The sequence below is a fragment of the Anabas testudineus genome, chromosome 6 (assembly GCF_900324465.2).
Source record: "Anabas testudineus chromosome 6, fAnaTes1.2, whole genome shotgun sequence".
Classification (NCBI taxonomy): Eukaryota; Metazoa; Chordata; class Actinopteri; order Anabantiformes; family Anabantidae; genus Anabas; species Anabas testudineus.
Genome location: NC_046615.1, coordinates 7,456,728 through 7,472,140, shown reverse-complemented (window position 1 = coordinate 7,472,140; position 15,413 = coordinate 7,456,728). Strand labels below are relative to the sequence as shown.

Sequence of the window (15,413 nt, the reverse complement as noted above, 5' to 3'; positions counted from 1 at the left end):
TGCGTCTACGCTTTCTATAATAGTACCACTGTGCGATATGATATCCACATTACCTCCACTGCTTCATTTTTCTGCTCTCATCAGATTATTAGAACTGGTATTTTCCCATTTGTGGGTTTTAGTGCTGAGAGCTGTGGCTTCGGGGAGCATGTTTAGTGGGGAGGGCGAAAGAGGGAGCGGGGAAAAAGTAAATGAGAGAAAGAGGGGTAGGCAGAGAGCTAATGGTGAGATCGAGGGTAAGCTGCACAAGCTGTTAAACTTGAGGAGTGGCTAATCCACGAGACAGGACTCTGTGCCCATCTGCTTTGGGCTGGTGTGCCATGGTCAGCAAGTGGCACATCCAGGACCCCAGCAGTCAGACATAGGCTCCTGATCTATATTTCAAAGCGGAGAGTAGAGAGGAATTCAGTAATGAGCTCCCATCTTCCTTTTGGTTGCGGAAGACTCTCTTTGTGGAACTAATTGAAAGTGGCATGTGGAGCACCGGGGAGCTCTTTGGGGGCTGCGCTGCGTTTCAAGGGATGTGGAGAGATAAGCCTGCATGCTGCTGTGGCTTTTGTGTTACAGGCCTGAAATAAACAGGTCTCTTAGAGGAGACTGATGCACTTTAGGTCTGCGATAGTGGGAGGTGTGTGTTGTTGTTTTGTTTTTTTTTTTCGTGCGTGTGTGCATTCTATGTTTTCATCTACAACAACCTGTGTCCACTGGTGAAATCACACCCTCCCACACATATTCCGCATCTCGTTTTCTTCCCCTTCCCTTAATAAATCTAGTTTTCTGTGTCAGCTCATCAGAGATGCAGTAGTGTCTATGCGCGCTCGCGCGTTTGTGCAGACACGTGTCTTATTTAGGTTCTCCTAACAGTGCAGGAGCGGCTCTGATGGGAGATGGGCTTTATAACAGATATGGAAATGGCCCGAGACGTGTGTCATTACACTGATATACTGTGTGGCATTTGCTGAAATGATGAAACAGAGCCTGGCTAACTATTTGCAGGCACACACATTCATGAACAGTAATATACCCACATATGCATGCACTTACTCACACACATTCGGAGACACATAAATTATCAGTTGGGGGTATTTCACAATGCTTGGCAGGAGTGTGGATTCAGCTTTTCTTTTCAACTGGCCCACTGTATACATATATATATATATATATAATTTTAAAAACCTCATGTACAGGAAGGACACATGTCACTGAGGCTTTTTCATGCACAAAATCTAGTTCTACGCATTCTTTAGTGGTTAAAGCTGTGGGAAATGTGTGTTTTTGTCCCCCCCCTGCATATCTGGATCTTAGCGTTGCTGTGAGAACCTTTGAAATATTCTGATGTCGTTATTTGATCAGATTCAACTATCAGTCCGCTTCTTCTCTCGTTTGATTGAAGGGTTGGGAAATAATAGCAGATGAAGTGCTGGATGCTCAAACTGAAGTTTTGATCTAACCAGGATCCTGTTTCTGTGAGGCTTAACAACGTGTCTCATACATTTATTTATCACGTTGTGAGGCCGGTTTCGTATATTGACTGCTGTTGCTGTTCACCGGCAACAAGATATCCTCACAGTCAAGTTATTAGATTATGTAGTCTGTTTGCTGACGTGCCTTTTTACCCCTGTCAACATGACACACCTTAAAAGATGCTGTGCTACAACAGAATAAAACCACATCCACTAACAGCAGGATTTGAAGGGAACTCATTAACCTTCCTGCGGCTCTTTGTCATCTTGATCTACTGTTGTTCTGGCCTGAGCCACTCCTGTCTAACCTCATCATGCAAACTGTGAATTAGCCGATGGGAGCAAAGGCAGGATGATATGTCCTCCGGAAAACAATTTGAAACGCCGATACTGGATCGAAAGAGGGATATGTTCTGTTTTGCGGTGTGGGGCTGGGGCTTGAGGAGGCTGTGGACTGTGACTGATGTGAGTCGGGGCTAGAGACAGCAAAGGCCCGGGGCGCACAGCTGTGAGCAGCGACGTCTGGGAGAAGGGTGTGTGCACGTCCATACCTACCCCTTAAAAGAAAGGGAGCGGAGGAATCTTTCGCAGATGCATTAACGTGCTCTTGCCTCTGTGCGCTTGTCAGCTCACGGGCATGTTTGTATTTATGCATGCAGTGCTGTCGATCCTCTATTGGCCACAGCTGAGGTCTCATCCCAGGGAAAGGAACGACATTCGGACTCATTTCCTGTTTGAGAGTTCGGGGCACACTCGTTGGCCTCTTTCACGAGAGACGTCTGGAATGTTCCAGAAAAACCATCCCCCTCAAGTATTGGTTAGTTTGTCAGTCAGCTGAGATCAGCTTTGTTCAGCGTGAGACTGTCAGTAGGAGATGACAGCTCGCTTTTGTTCTGGAGGTTTCCCGTCCTGTGCTGGGGAAAGGGTCGATTAAAGTGCGTAGAGGAGTCGTAGCCTCGTCCCTATCCCCCCCCCTCCCCTATTCTTCTCACTCCCTCCCTTTTTCCCGCCACTCCAAATCCCCAATTGGTCATATTTCCCACACACCACCAACCAATTAGAGTGCCCCGTGTGTTGGGTAGAAGCGGTCTGATTGGCTGTGTCAGGGGTGTCTCGGAGGTCAGAGCTGTGTTCATATCACACTGTGTCCTTTTAAACTTCCTCCAGCAGCGCCCTCGGAAGAGCGCTCACACAGACAGCAGAAGAGGAAAAGTCGAGAGAGGGGATAGAAGAGAAAGAAGGAGACAAATAGACACGAAAGGGAGAAATCCTCTGTACACAGCCTTCGGTGCGATGTCTTTTCTTGCCCGAGAAATCGTAAATGTGTCATGTTTAGCGATGGTTTAAAATTCACATTGACTTCAGCAGGCACCTCCAGTGCTGCTGCTCCAGAGTTTATGCTTATACTGTAAAACTGTCTGTTGCCTTCCACTCCACAACAAAAGGGAATGTGGAGAGCCCGAGTGCTTTTGTTTTGTGTGTGTGTGTGTGTGTGTGTGTGTGTGTGTGTGTGTGTGTGTGTGTGTGTTCAGCGAGAGGGGACGGTTTTCCCTCGGGGCAAGGTAAGCTAAGACAGGAAACACCTGGTTAAGGAAGGCAACCAGCAGTTATGAAGCTGTTTCAGGACGTGCATTATCTGTGTGGAATGTTTTTATCACATACAGTACAAACCATGATGAAAGCATATTTCGACTATCCACTCCCCGGTATGTCTTGTCATTGAGAAACAATCTCCCAGCATCCACGCAAGAGCTGAGCAATCTCGTCAGTCCCACAAACCGTGGTCTTCCAATCTGAGGTGGTGCTATCAGTTCTTTAGCACTTTATCATTTGACTCGTACACATGACCTTTCTTCCTGTCTTTCTTTTCCAAAGTTGCTTTCCGTTCGTTACCGTACGTCTCACATAGAGTGTTTCTATTCATGTGTTTGCCTCGGTGTGTTTAATGGAAGTTAGAGCAAGAAGTAATCGAGTAGTTTTATTATTCCAACGGCTTGTTTGAATGTAAATAATCCAAATCCATATGCAAAACATTTGGAATTTGGCCAATTTTATTACCAACAAAAACTATTTCAAGGCGTCACCCTGGGCTCAGAGAAATTGTGTTGAGCATATATAACCAACAGCTCACAGGTTGTTATGCGTCCACATTTCACTTCTTTTTACAAATGGACAGCATACAGACAAAGCCTAATTAAGATAAAACGTGCACTGTATGTCACTCTGTACCTTAATCGGAAACACAAACCTCCCTAGGCCTCCCCCACTGTGTTTACATAGTGGACACAGCAGTGTTATAGCCTGAATAGATTTGATTTTGTCCAAATTACTATTTAGATGAAATCAGCGCTGTCTGCTTTCTCCTTGAGTGAGGCCACAGCAGCAGAAATAACAATGTCATTTTGTCTATAATAATTTCATCTTCAAGTACAGCTACATAAAAAGGATAATGTTGTATTGACTGTTGGCGTACAGTAATTGTTTTCCCTCAATAAACAGTGAATGACATATTAAATGCTTAGGATGACTTCATTGTTTGCCACAGTAGACCTTATAGGGGATGGGGGGGAAAATGATCTTTCCATATGACAGCGTAAAGAAAAGCAATACAGCGTTATTGTCATTCAGAGGTGATTAACTATGACTGTTCTTACTGACTGCAGGGCACTGTTCCTTGGCCAAATTAATTACCTGTCATTGTGAGTGATGTTTCTGAAGACAACTCTTATTATTATTGCCTGCTCTAAGAAAAGCATTTACTTTGAATTTCACTATGCAGCGCCAACATAAAAATGTCAGGTTCACAGGTGGCTGAGGTAGAGATTTACTCTTAGATTTAGGGAGAATCATAAATGTGTTTGCTGGTTTCAAAGCGAAAAAATGTGTGGATTATACTTACCATAAGAATATCTCAAACTTTTTTCATGCATGAAGAAATGTTATTACCACTAGTAGTTTGTTAGCTCAAGCCATGAGTATTAAGTGGCTTAAGCTTTGAGAAATACAAAGGCAAACACCTGTCCGCTTCATGACACGGCTTTGTCTTTTGCAAGACTGGTCTTGACACGAGCAACTGTAAGTCTCATTTACAAGTCCAAAAAACACACACAACGCTGTCTGCCGGCTCGCGTCCGTCTTAGCAAGTGGACTGACTTCTGAGGCTACGAGGGAATGGCCTATTTGTCGAAACTCCTCCATAAAGCCTTAATAATCCCGCTGTTGTTTCTCTACGTGATGACATTTCCAATTCTCGTCAGGCAAGAATGCAGCAGGGTGAACGGCATTAAGAGGGGCTAAAGACGCGGCAGGCAAAGCTGCACGCTGGGACGGATAGAGGGACACGAGTCTGAGAAGGGGGAGACTCAGGGGCTTCACCTTTCCCGAAGGACACTCTGGAGGACGTGTGTGTCTGTGCGTGTGTGTGTATTTTCTGCACTCTTATATGATACCTGTGATACATGTATCAGTCATTGGATTAAGATCTCTCCACATCAGGTTGACAATGTGGATCCGTCTTGTTTAGTCTGTCCTAGCCACTTTTCTCAATTAACCATGAGGCTGCCGCACTCCAGCATTTAGGATCCAGAGTTTGCTGAAACACACACGTATGCAGCTAAGATGAGAGTAGCACTGTACAGTTTGTATCTGCCTGCAGAGAAGCAGGTAGATACAAAGAAGCCATACCTAGGCGGTCTCTACCTGTGTTAAATTTTACAGAGGTAAGTCTGCTCTATAGGACCTGTGTGAGCTTTAGCTGCAGCTCTCAGTTGCAGGCCAAGCAGCTCGTCATGAGGCAGCGCAGCCTTGGGCACCGAGAATTCATGTCACACACAGCAGAATTTGATTAGGCAGGAGATGGTATTGCTGCCCGACTGGGTGGGAGGAAGGAAGAGGGTAGTCAAACAAGGGATAGTGATAGAGGGAGGGAGGGAGGGAGGGAGGGAGGGAGGGGTGAAAGGGGGATGGGTGAAGGTGGAGAAACGTAGCGCATGTACTGTATGTCAGCGCATGCTGGGGTGGGGGTAAGTTGAAGGGGAATTTTTCAGCCTGCTTGGCAAATGTCTCCCCCATGTGCTCTTTCAGTTGCCCCAGAAATAAGGAACTAGTCAACCAGAGCAGCATTTATGATTGAAACTGTGTATGTGCGCGCTGTGTGTGTGTGTGTGTTTGTGTGTACTGAATGGCAGGGAGACGTATGGCTGGGGGAGTATGTCATTACGACGCTAGGACGGCGCCCCTGTGGCTCCTAGCTATATGTTCTCAGACGCCGCATTTCGAATGGATTTTCAGCGTCTGCTATTTTACCACACATCCCGTATGTATGGCTCCACCAGCTGACCACATTGACTGCGCTCCCCCCCTCTTTTTCTCCCCCCCCCCCCCCCCCGTATCACTCCATCTCTGTCTTAGTCACCCTAAATCAACAGAATGGGACATATCGATGCAGCGCCTTGCAATTTCTCGCTCTGGACTGTATTGGAGCAAAGCAACTGCTGGAGGAAACTAGACAATAAAACAGCAATAATACCCATCAACCAGACAGCAGAAAAACACAGACAAACCACAAGAGAAGGAGACAGACAGAGAGAGAGACAGACAGACAGACAGTCAAGCAAGCAGATGAGTGTGTGATTGCTTTGGCCTGCAGTTTATATAAGTGTCATGCTGTCCTATTCAACTGAAAGACTGTGATAATACACTACGATGTGACATACAGTGCATTTTGCTGTTTTGGCCTGGCTGCCCCTTTGTGGCCTGCACCGGTCTGGATGGATTGGCTTTTTTTTTTTTTTGATCGTATGTCGAAGGCTGGACCTTTCAGTCCAGCTCACTCCATCTGTTATACGCTCTAATTTGCTGAAGTAATCAAAGCTTTCATTTAAGCATCCCTCCGCCGTGAGCAGACACAATCCCGTCTGCCTGACTGACCGCCCGCTCCCCTTTTGCACAATGTGCCTTGCTGCCCGTGTGTCTGTGCTGCCTTCTCTGTCTTGCCTGTCTGTCTGGGTGAACATCTTGCCGGCTGGTTAAGTTGGTTGACTGAGTGACTGCGTGTTCGAATGCGTTATCGTCTGTCTGCATTTCTGCCTGTAGTTTGACTTCACCCACTCCAAGCGTATGACCCACATTATGCCTCTGGGCTTGTTGACAGAGGAGAGTAGTGACTAACCGAGTATGAGGGTACGATGGTATCGTTGTGAAGACTCAGCAGTGGCAATTTAATACTTTCCAAGAAAATTGTCTCTGTTTTTTTTTTTTTTTTCTTGTGAGACATATATTGTAGCTACGGCACAATGTGATATTATTGATCAAGCGTAAAATTTGTTTCAAAAGAGTTTCCAACTAAAGTCTGATTTTCGTGGAGATTCAAGTCTGACAGAGCAGAGTAGCACATGCCTCAGGGTTGGGTCAGCGTCTGCCCAGTGGCTCGTAGACTGCCCTAATATTGTCTATCAGGCCACTACCCTAATAGGGCTGGGGAGACTAAAGCTCCCTCTCGATGTGCCCTACAATGTTTCTTCAGGATGTCCGTACTGAGACTGTATGACAGATCCCCATCATTTACTGTTCCCGATCCTTCCTGACGCAATTCCCTTTGACAAGAGAAGAATAAGGGGCAGGATATGTGTACGTGTGTTTAGGTGGGTGCTGTCCCGCCATCATCTTTCTATCATTTTTCCCTCCACCTTCACTCAGTTGAAGGAGGTTTATGCCTTTGACCCCTGCTCCAGGCACTCGGGGTTGGGGGTTTAGAGGATACTGCAGGGAGCCGGATGGTTGTAGGTGGAAATGAGATGTATTACTGATGGAATAAGCTGCATGCTAGAGAATAATAATAACCACAGGAAAGAGCTAATTACCAACGAGGAATGATGAAGTGTTGCATACATATCTGGACCAAGAACTGAGCTGTGCTGTAGCACTCGTTGTTGGGCTGTTGTAGATGTTAGTGTTGCTAATGGAAGAAGAAAAAGAGAGGCATATGGAAAAGGACACAACACTATACTTCTAGTACTAATGTATTACCACGGCAGTAAAATCTGTGTTTGATGTTCTGTGTTACCTAATAGTAAATCTGATATGTTATCTAACGCTGCTATAACCACAGTCATTTGAAAAACAGCTTGTGCATAATGACATTGGGTTATGCCATGTGAGAGACGGGACTCCATGTGCTGCGTGCAGGTGATGGGGGGGGTGTCTCTCTGCCCACTGATTATTCCATTATATACAGAAAAATGTCAAAGAGGATGTAAGAGTTCAATCTGAGATGGTGAGACTGGGACAGGGAACAGGGAACAGGGAAGGGCATTTCAATGTACCAGTGCTATCTATGTCAGTTACAGTTTACTCCCTCTGAGGCTGCTGAGCTGAACTGTACTTCAGGTTGTGTTGAATCAGCACAAACATCCACGCAGCTGTCACCCATATTTTACGTTAGCCCGCTGTGATGCATTGGATCTACTGTAATCACTTTTTTTTTTGTTCAGTTGCTAACGTACAACTGCAAGTTTCTCTATTGCTTTTCGCATTAGCCTGACAATCCCATGATTTTTAGTGACTAATTATTTTGATGTCGACCTTTGTATGAAACATCCCCTCTCCCTCTTTCATTTGCCTTGTTGTGATGCATTGCTCGTCCCACGGGGAATGCTAATATCTGAACAGGTAAAGCAGTGGCAGCCTCATCAGCACTTTCACGGTGCCTTTTTTTCTGAGAGTGAGAAAAAGAAAAATACAGAGGAAAGCCTGCATTCAAGACCTTGAACACCAGGAATGTTGCTCCTACTTAGGGAGGGAGACAAGATTTCTCAAGGACTTTGTGAAAAAGCTTGTCTTGTCCAGACACCCCCCACCACCACCACCACCACCACCCATCAACCATCTGGAACACCTGAGATCTAAATGTAAATGCCATACAGCCTCTGTCTACGTAAATCTGCATTTACATGAGTGTAGCATCCTGTGATGAGGGCAGGTGTGTGTGTGTCTGTGGGGGTGTGTGTGTGTGTTTCTTGGAATTGGGCAGGTTTGTGCGAGCCACAGGTGCACGGCAGGGGATGTAACTCCGCACATTGATTTCACAGTCAGTGACCACCATGCAATATATCCAGAGAAGTGTTTCTCTATGGAGCATCTTCAAAGAAACAGTGGAGGAACTTTTGAGGGCATGAATATGTAGATGAAGACCCCAGGGGAGCATGGGAGCCATTCAGAGCACCAACCTGAGCCTTCCCACATTAGGTAAGGGCAAAGTGTGCGATAGAAAGAGAGGAAGAGGCAAGAAGCAGTGAGGAAAAAGGGAAAGAAGAAGCGATAGAGGGGGAAAAAATTAATGACAGGCTCTTTTGCCACAAAGTCTTTTTTTCTGTTAGCGTTGGACAGGGACAATGATGAAGTCTCTGAAATAGAAAGGAAGGAGATCAAAGCCATTAGCCTAGTGTGGATGACCTGTGTGTGTGTGTGTTGTGCATTCATTTGTGTGTAAATGCTGTGGGTTTCCAGGGATCCATCAGTCTCCTGTCTGGGGCAAACCTAAGGGAAGGTCAGCCTGATGGATACATCCTGACATGCACACAGCCTGTGATGTCAGCTGTGTGTGTGTGTTATGCATGTGTGTTTATGTGTGCTTGGCTGGCCTGCCAGCCTGCCAGCCAAGCACTGGCACGGTTCAACAGAGCAGAGGGCGGACAGGGGAGTGCTACCCTGGCCTTGGTCGCCCTAGTTTAGGAGTTTGAAGGGGGTAATGCTGGCTGAGGGGTCATAAGGAGGGGGTGGATGGTGAAGCGGGGCGAGGCGCAGGGGGCTGGCTGTGATGGCAGAGGGGGTGGGTGAATGGACTGAGGGTGGGCTATGGAGACAGAAGAAAAGCTCCATTCATGAGTCGTGCCATCTCTAGCTCCCAAGGGGAGTGAGGCTTATCAATGACCAGGCCAGCTGGGAGGATGTCACTATGCACACTCTCTTTCTCTCTGTGTCTCTCTCTACCTCCCTCTGTCTCCATCTCGCCGTCCCTCTTTCTTTTGTCAAGGGCCAGTGCTGTCAGAGCCTCTAGCCCGAACAGTGAGGCTTCTCATGCAGTTGGGTCCCCATTGAAATCCACAGAAAGCCTCTGGCTATCCTGTGTTTTGCACACCGTCTGTCCTGCATGTGACATCTTAGGTATGCAGTGAGCAACACATCACCACCCTCTGAGAACCACTGTCCGCGGTAGCCGGCTGGAGAGGAGTTAGGTCGGGTGCAGCTTAAGAAGTGATACATCGGCAGTGACAGCAAGCTCAGACGGTGTGTCCATGCACCTTAATTCTGGAGTTTACAGAGTTTCCTTTTTCCTTTTGCCACATTGATTTCTGTTCTGTCTTTTTATATATAAGCACTTACACTCCATAATAATGAGTCAAAAACAACTGAGCTTCTGGCTGATGTGCTAGTTTTACCTAGCACATAATCAGCACACTACTAGAGACAGTAATGTCATATCTACTGTATTACTGTGCCGTATTACATTAGGGAGGAAAAGTGGGCAGGAAAGGAGCAAGGCTTGTGTTCTGCATAGATGTGTGTGCTCTTCAGCACTGCCAGTGAAAGGCCTGCCTCAGCTGCAGCTATGGGGTGCTTTGCATGCAATGGCAGAAGTGCACTGGTAGGGGCAGATTTGCATTTGTGGTTTCATATCATGAGCAACATTGTTACTCCCTCTCTCTTCCTTCCTCCCTTCCTCTCTCTCTTTTTCGCTGTCTTTTGCTGAAGCGAGGGAGCTTTCAGTGAGAGGCAGAGGAGCCATGTGAACAGCCTAAGTAGAGCACTGGAGCATAACCCAGGAAGGTTCAGGCTGAAATGGATCCAAGCATAACATCAACACTGGCAAATCTCTCCATCACACACAAGGTCATGTGGTTGTGACACACAGCTACACACAAATGCACAGGAAGACTCGAGTGAAACACCTAGCTCTAATTCCACACTAATGAAAGTGGGTTTTGTAGAAGTTTTGCTGTTGTAAAAGTCACCCTTTAAATGACATCGACCTGTGTCAGCCTCGCTTTAGCACCTTTTGTAAATCTTTGGCATTTTCATCTGATTAAAAAAACAAAGGGGGCAAAGTTAAAAAATCCTGTGGCCTGGATGCGTTCGCTGGAGTCTGTATGTCACAGTATTAATGTCCTATTAATTTATAGAGAGGGATTTCAGCGTTAGTTTGATCCAGATTGAAGTTCCAGCCCAGATTAGACCACTGCCTGTTCCTCTTAGTGACATGGATTGTTGGAGCTACAGTAAGCGGTTAAATTTCACCAATAGGTAACATGTAACAATCCCCCTCACAGTGATGACAGCCTGAGAACCTCTTGAATGTGCTTTGGATTGTTAGCAAGCAGAGTTACTATGTTCTTGGTTATTTTAAGCCTCATGAGAGACATGAGCTCACTGGAAGTGTATTAGTCATTTTGACAGGACATAAAATGTGTTGAATGAAATTTGGGAATTGTTTGGGACTGTAGTGCTGCTCAAATAACCGAAACAATGTTTTGTCTTTTTCATCAAATTATAGGTATTTGTATCTTCTGCAACTGAAAGAGTCTCTTGTGTATCGCTCTACATGTGTGCTACTGGGAAAAGCCAGTGTCTGAGAATTAAGCTCAGTCGTTATTAACTCAAATGTAGCCGACTAAAGGCCTGGATGAAACTCATTGTACGCTCTGGGGAATATTTGTGTTGGTTTTATTTTTCATGGCACAAGTGTAATTGCTTCCACATTGCTTTGTGGCCGCAGACCATGAATCTCCATCAACACTCCCCTCTACCTCGACTCTGTCCCAGTGTCTGACTGCTAGGTGCTTCTGCGTCAGTTACTGTATCTGCAGGGTGCCACCTTGGAAACCGCCTGAACAAGTGAAATAAAAAAAGAATCACAATGTTGACTTCTGCTTTTTTTCTCAAGGCTACAATGAAGGATCGGTGTTAAACCAGCAGATTAATTGAATCATTTGTTTTGGTTTGAAACTGATTTGTGTGCAAAAAAAAAATACGTTATATATAATTTATGTGTTGCTCAAGATAGGTTATCACATGTCAAAGTGTCCCTGGACAAGACACTGTACACCGACATTTTGGCCATTTAATTTCAGCTGTCCCCAAGAATTCCCCCAAGAGGACTAACAAATGTTCTATTGTTATTATTGTTATTTACTGTATTTGTCCAGGTCTTTGGCAGCCACAACATAATGGCATTTCAGACCAGGCAAACTGCTTTTCATGTTTAGCATTAGAGAAAATGCTTAATTTCTTACAGCACTGTGTGTTTCCTCTCTCTACAGGGCTCCAGAGATCATTCTGGGCTTGCCTTTCTGTGAGGCCATAGACATGTGGTCGCTGGGCTGTGTGATAGCTGAGCTCTTCCTGGGATGGCCCCTCTACCCTGGAGCTTCAGAGTACGATCAGGTAACACATGATGATTGCTTGGACAATTCAGATGTCCCCTGACCTCTAAACAACTCATGATTAGATATACCCATGAATGTTCATGTGCGATTATTATTTATGTGTGTGTGTGTATTTGTGTGGGTTCTTCTTAGCGTGTGCTTCTGAGTGTGTTTTATTTTGGGGGGGGGGGGGGGGGGGGGGGGGGGTGCTTCTCCAATCCCCCTGACAGCCCCTGATGATTCTTGCGCAGCCTCCCTGTTTATCTGAACAGATGCCACAGAGCCACTTGTCCAATTAGCGCAGCCCCGGTGCTCCAGAGCAAGACATTGCCGTGTTCCCCTCTCTCTATCAGTGAGATGAGGCTCAGTGGGAAAACCTTGAGCGAGTTGTGCTCCATCACTGAACAGGCGCGCCTGCATTTCCACTGCGCCAAAAACCTGCAAAGCAAAGTGTCTCATTTACAAGCCCTGAATCAATCTGAGACTCTTAAGCTGAGGTCATGATTGGGTGGCCTGCATATTTCTGCTAAATAGGTCTAGAGTACTTCATGTCAGATTAGATGTTGAAATTGTCAAATACTTATCACAAGGTTTTAATTTTTTTTGTCATGAGCAGGAAAGATTCACCATCCTCCCCAGTTAAATGCAACTAATGGTTCAATCATGCATGTGATGTGAAATTCTCAAATGCATTTATTATCTCTTCTGCCTTCCAGATCCGGTACATCTCACAGACACAGGGTCTCCCTGCAGAGTATCTGTTGAGTGCAGGGACAAAGACTACCAGGTTCTTCAACCGAGACCCTGACTCCACCTATCCCCTCTGGAGACTTAAGGTACAGCTGGAATGATACAGATGCATTCAAACCCCAGCACTAATTACACCCAGAACATGCTTTCTATGGGCAGGTGATGTTTCGTGAGCAACAGATTTGCCAGCAAAAAGCATTTTATTAACATTCCAGAAACTTTAGTTGCCCTGTTTGAGGCACCGACAGCCCTGTTGATGGCTATGGAGAAAATGAGAGGTTAATGAGAGCAGAATGGTTCTGTGTGAGAGGATTTTGCAAATGGAAACCCAGCCAGGTGAATCCACCTCTGAGGATGTCTGCTCTAACCCCCTCCTGCTGTCCCTCTATGTGGGTCACTCAATAAGAAGGTCCCCTCGCCTTTCTTTTATACTCCCATTAATTAACTTAACTTTCACCCTCAGTTTTTGACTGTATTGAACTGCAAATACGGATCCAATACCGAGGTTAGTTTCCACATGCACTCTGCTTGTGAATGCTAGTGCATGTGGATTCCTACAGTCTTCACATAGACTGATGACAATAAATGTCCATTAAATGAAGCCATACAGTGATAGGGCACATAGTGTACATGTTCTCATCTCCTCAGCAGTTGTCAGACAAGAGTTGAACAACTTTTTATGTGTTGTAAGACATTTTGAGTCCTGTCTGTATGTAAAACCCTTTGTGCTTAAGAGGTCTTTTAAAAACACATCACTTCAAAAAAAGGGGGTTTTCGGGTTTCTTAAGATAAGAGTTGACAGCAGCATTGTAGAGAAGACACAGTGATGGATTATTAGTTTGCACTTGACACCACTGCTGCAACTCATCACGATTTTCTTGTGTCTTCGGTATGTGGAAAATCAAACGTGGAGGCATCCTGACCACTTTTTTTTTTTTTTTTCGGTCTTACAGACACACACAGACATGCAAGGAAAGTCAGTCTGTAAGAGTGATGGCTCAGCTTTAATTTGATCTTGCCATGTGTTTCCACGTAATAGCAGCTGTATTGCTTTGCTGACTGTAATTAAAAATATCACGCGTTCAGTCAGGAGGTTTTTATAGTCAACACAGATAAGTTTTGTGTAAATGTTCGGCCTTTTGAGGGAGAAGGATCACTTGCGTGAATCTGTCTTGTCTTAGCATGCTCTTATAGTTTACATTAAAATCCTGTCCAACTGAACTTTGCATGTGTGTATGTGTGTGTGAGTGTGTGTAATGCATTCTGTATATTATCTAAATGTTTGTGTGATATAGTGTGTGCACATGCAGTCTCCCACCCCCCCCCCCCCCCCCCCCCCCCCCCCCCCCCCCCCCCCCCCCCCCCCACCCCCCCCCCCCCCCCCCACCCCCCCCCCCCCAACATCTTCCCCGGTTGCTAGATGAGTGTTTGTGTGCTACCCCAGGGTTGCTCAGAGGGCAAGCTGGGTCCTGCTGCACATCAACAACAAGAGGCTGTAATGAGCCAAATGTAAATAGTGCGTTTCCAGAGGGGAAGTGTGATGAGATTTCAGAGAAACATCTGCTTCTTGTCTCCCGCAGACTCCAGAGGACCACGAGGGTGAAACGGGGATCAAGTCCAAGGAGGCTCGCAAGTACATCTTCAACTGCTTGGACGATATGGCGCAGGTATGCTTCTTTCAGTACGCCAAAGCATGACTCTCAACCCTCCCACAAGTCAAACGTTAGATGCATTACTTGCTTTTTCTCAGTCTTTTGCTTCAATCTCAGCTGCCTGTCTTGCATTAGACTTTTCCTCTGATGGGGCTTCTCAGGTCCCCGACCAGTTTGATCCATCACATCCCAAGAATTATCTATCAAATACTTGAAATCCTTTAAAATATTTATCCTTCCAAGACCTGATCTCCAGATGTGATGTAACTCTACTGCGGTATAGAAATTTATAGGGTGAAATGAAAGCAGCTGTTCACTAAAAACCCTTCCTCAGCCCTGCCTCTGCTCTTCATTTTGCTTAACCGCCAGCTAATAAGTTACAGACAGACATTTGAGCTGAACATGTGGTGAGGCTGGTTAACGTGTTTGAAATCTACAGTTTACTTTCTTATTTAAGCTGGAGTGAGTGTTGTGGCTATGTCTGCACTTTGTACATCTGAGCAACATATATACCTCACTGAAACATATATACACACACACTCATGCAGCGCACGTTACACAAAGTTCAAACCAGTTTTTCTGACCGGTTCAGTGGGACCCGTACCATGTTGTGTCTCCATGACTCAGCTGGTTGGCCCCACTCCCACCTCAGCCTTGCATGCCACCTGTGGGAATCCTGTTTGTTTAGGAGATCTTACGTAACCCCAGGAAGTCACTAATATAGCAAGCTTATATATTGACAGACACTGCCGCTGAACTCAGCTGCATCTAATGTCACTTTCCTGTGCAGCTCGGAGTGAATTTATCTCTGCTCGGTGGGAAAGTTCACATGTAGCCATGACATTTTGATAGTATGTGCCTGACAGTGAGATGATAGTGAATGTTGTTTTGTTCACTCTCGCTTGGTCAAATGCTGGTTCTGCTGGCAGATATGGCAGAGCTGATGGAAAATTACAATGTTTTTCCCAGGGCCCATGCAATCTCTGATAGTACTCTGCTGTCATCGCGTTCCTCGATCATGCCTCTGATAATGATTAGCCAGGAGATAACAGTTAAGCAGGTGAATTATGCTTTTGGAATATGGTTTTTTCTTTGTGTACAACCAACAGCAGCTTCGGGACACTGTC

The 15,413-nt window shown here is 45.7% G+C and overlaps 1 protein-coding gene across 2 annotated transcripts in view; it reads left to right on the top strand.

Annotated features, from left to right (window-relative positions):
* Window positions 1-15,413, top strand: part of LOC113165356 (homeodomain-interacting protein kinase 2) — a 64,536-nt gene that overhangs the window by 31,847 nt on the left and 17,276 nt on the right. For both annotated transcript variants that reach the window (XM_026364777.1, XM_026364776.1), the window contains exons 3-5: window positions 11,780-11,903; window positions 12,601-12,720; window positions 14,215-14,301. In XM_026364777.1, coding sequence (XP_026220562.1) covers window positions 11,780-11,903; window positions 12,601-12,720; window positions 14,215-14,301 — 331 coding nt within the window. The remainder of the gene's footprint in view (window positions 1-11,779; window positions 11,904-12,600; window positions 12,721-14,214; window positions 14,302-15,413) is intronic.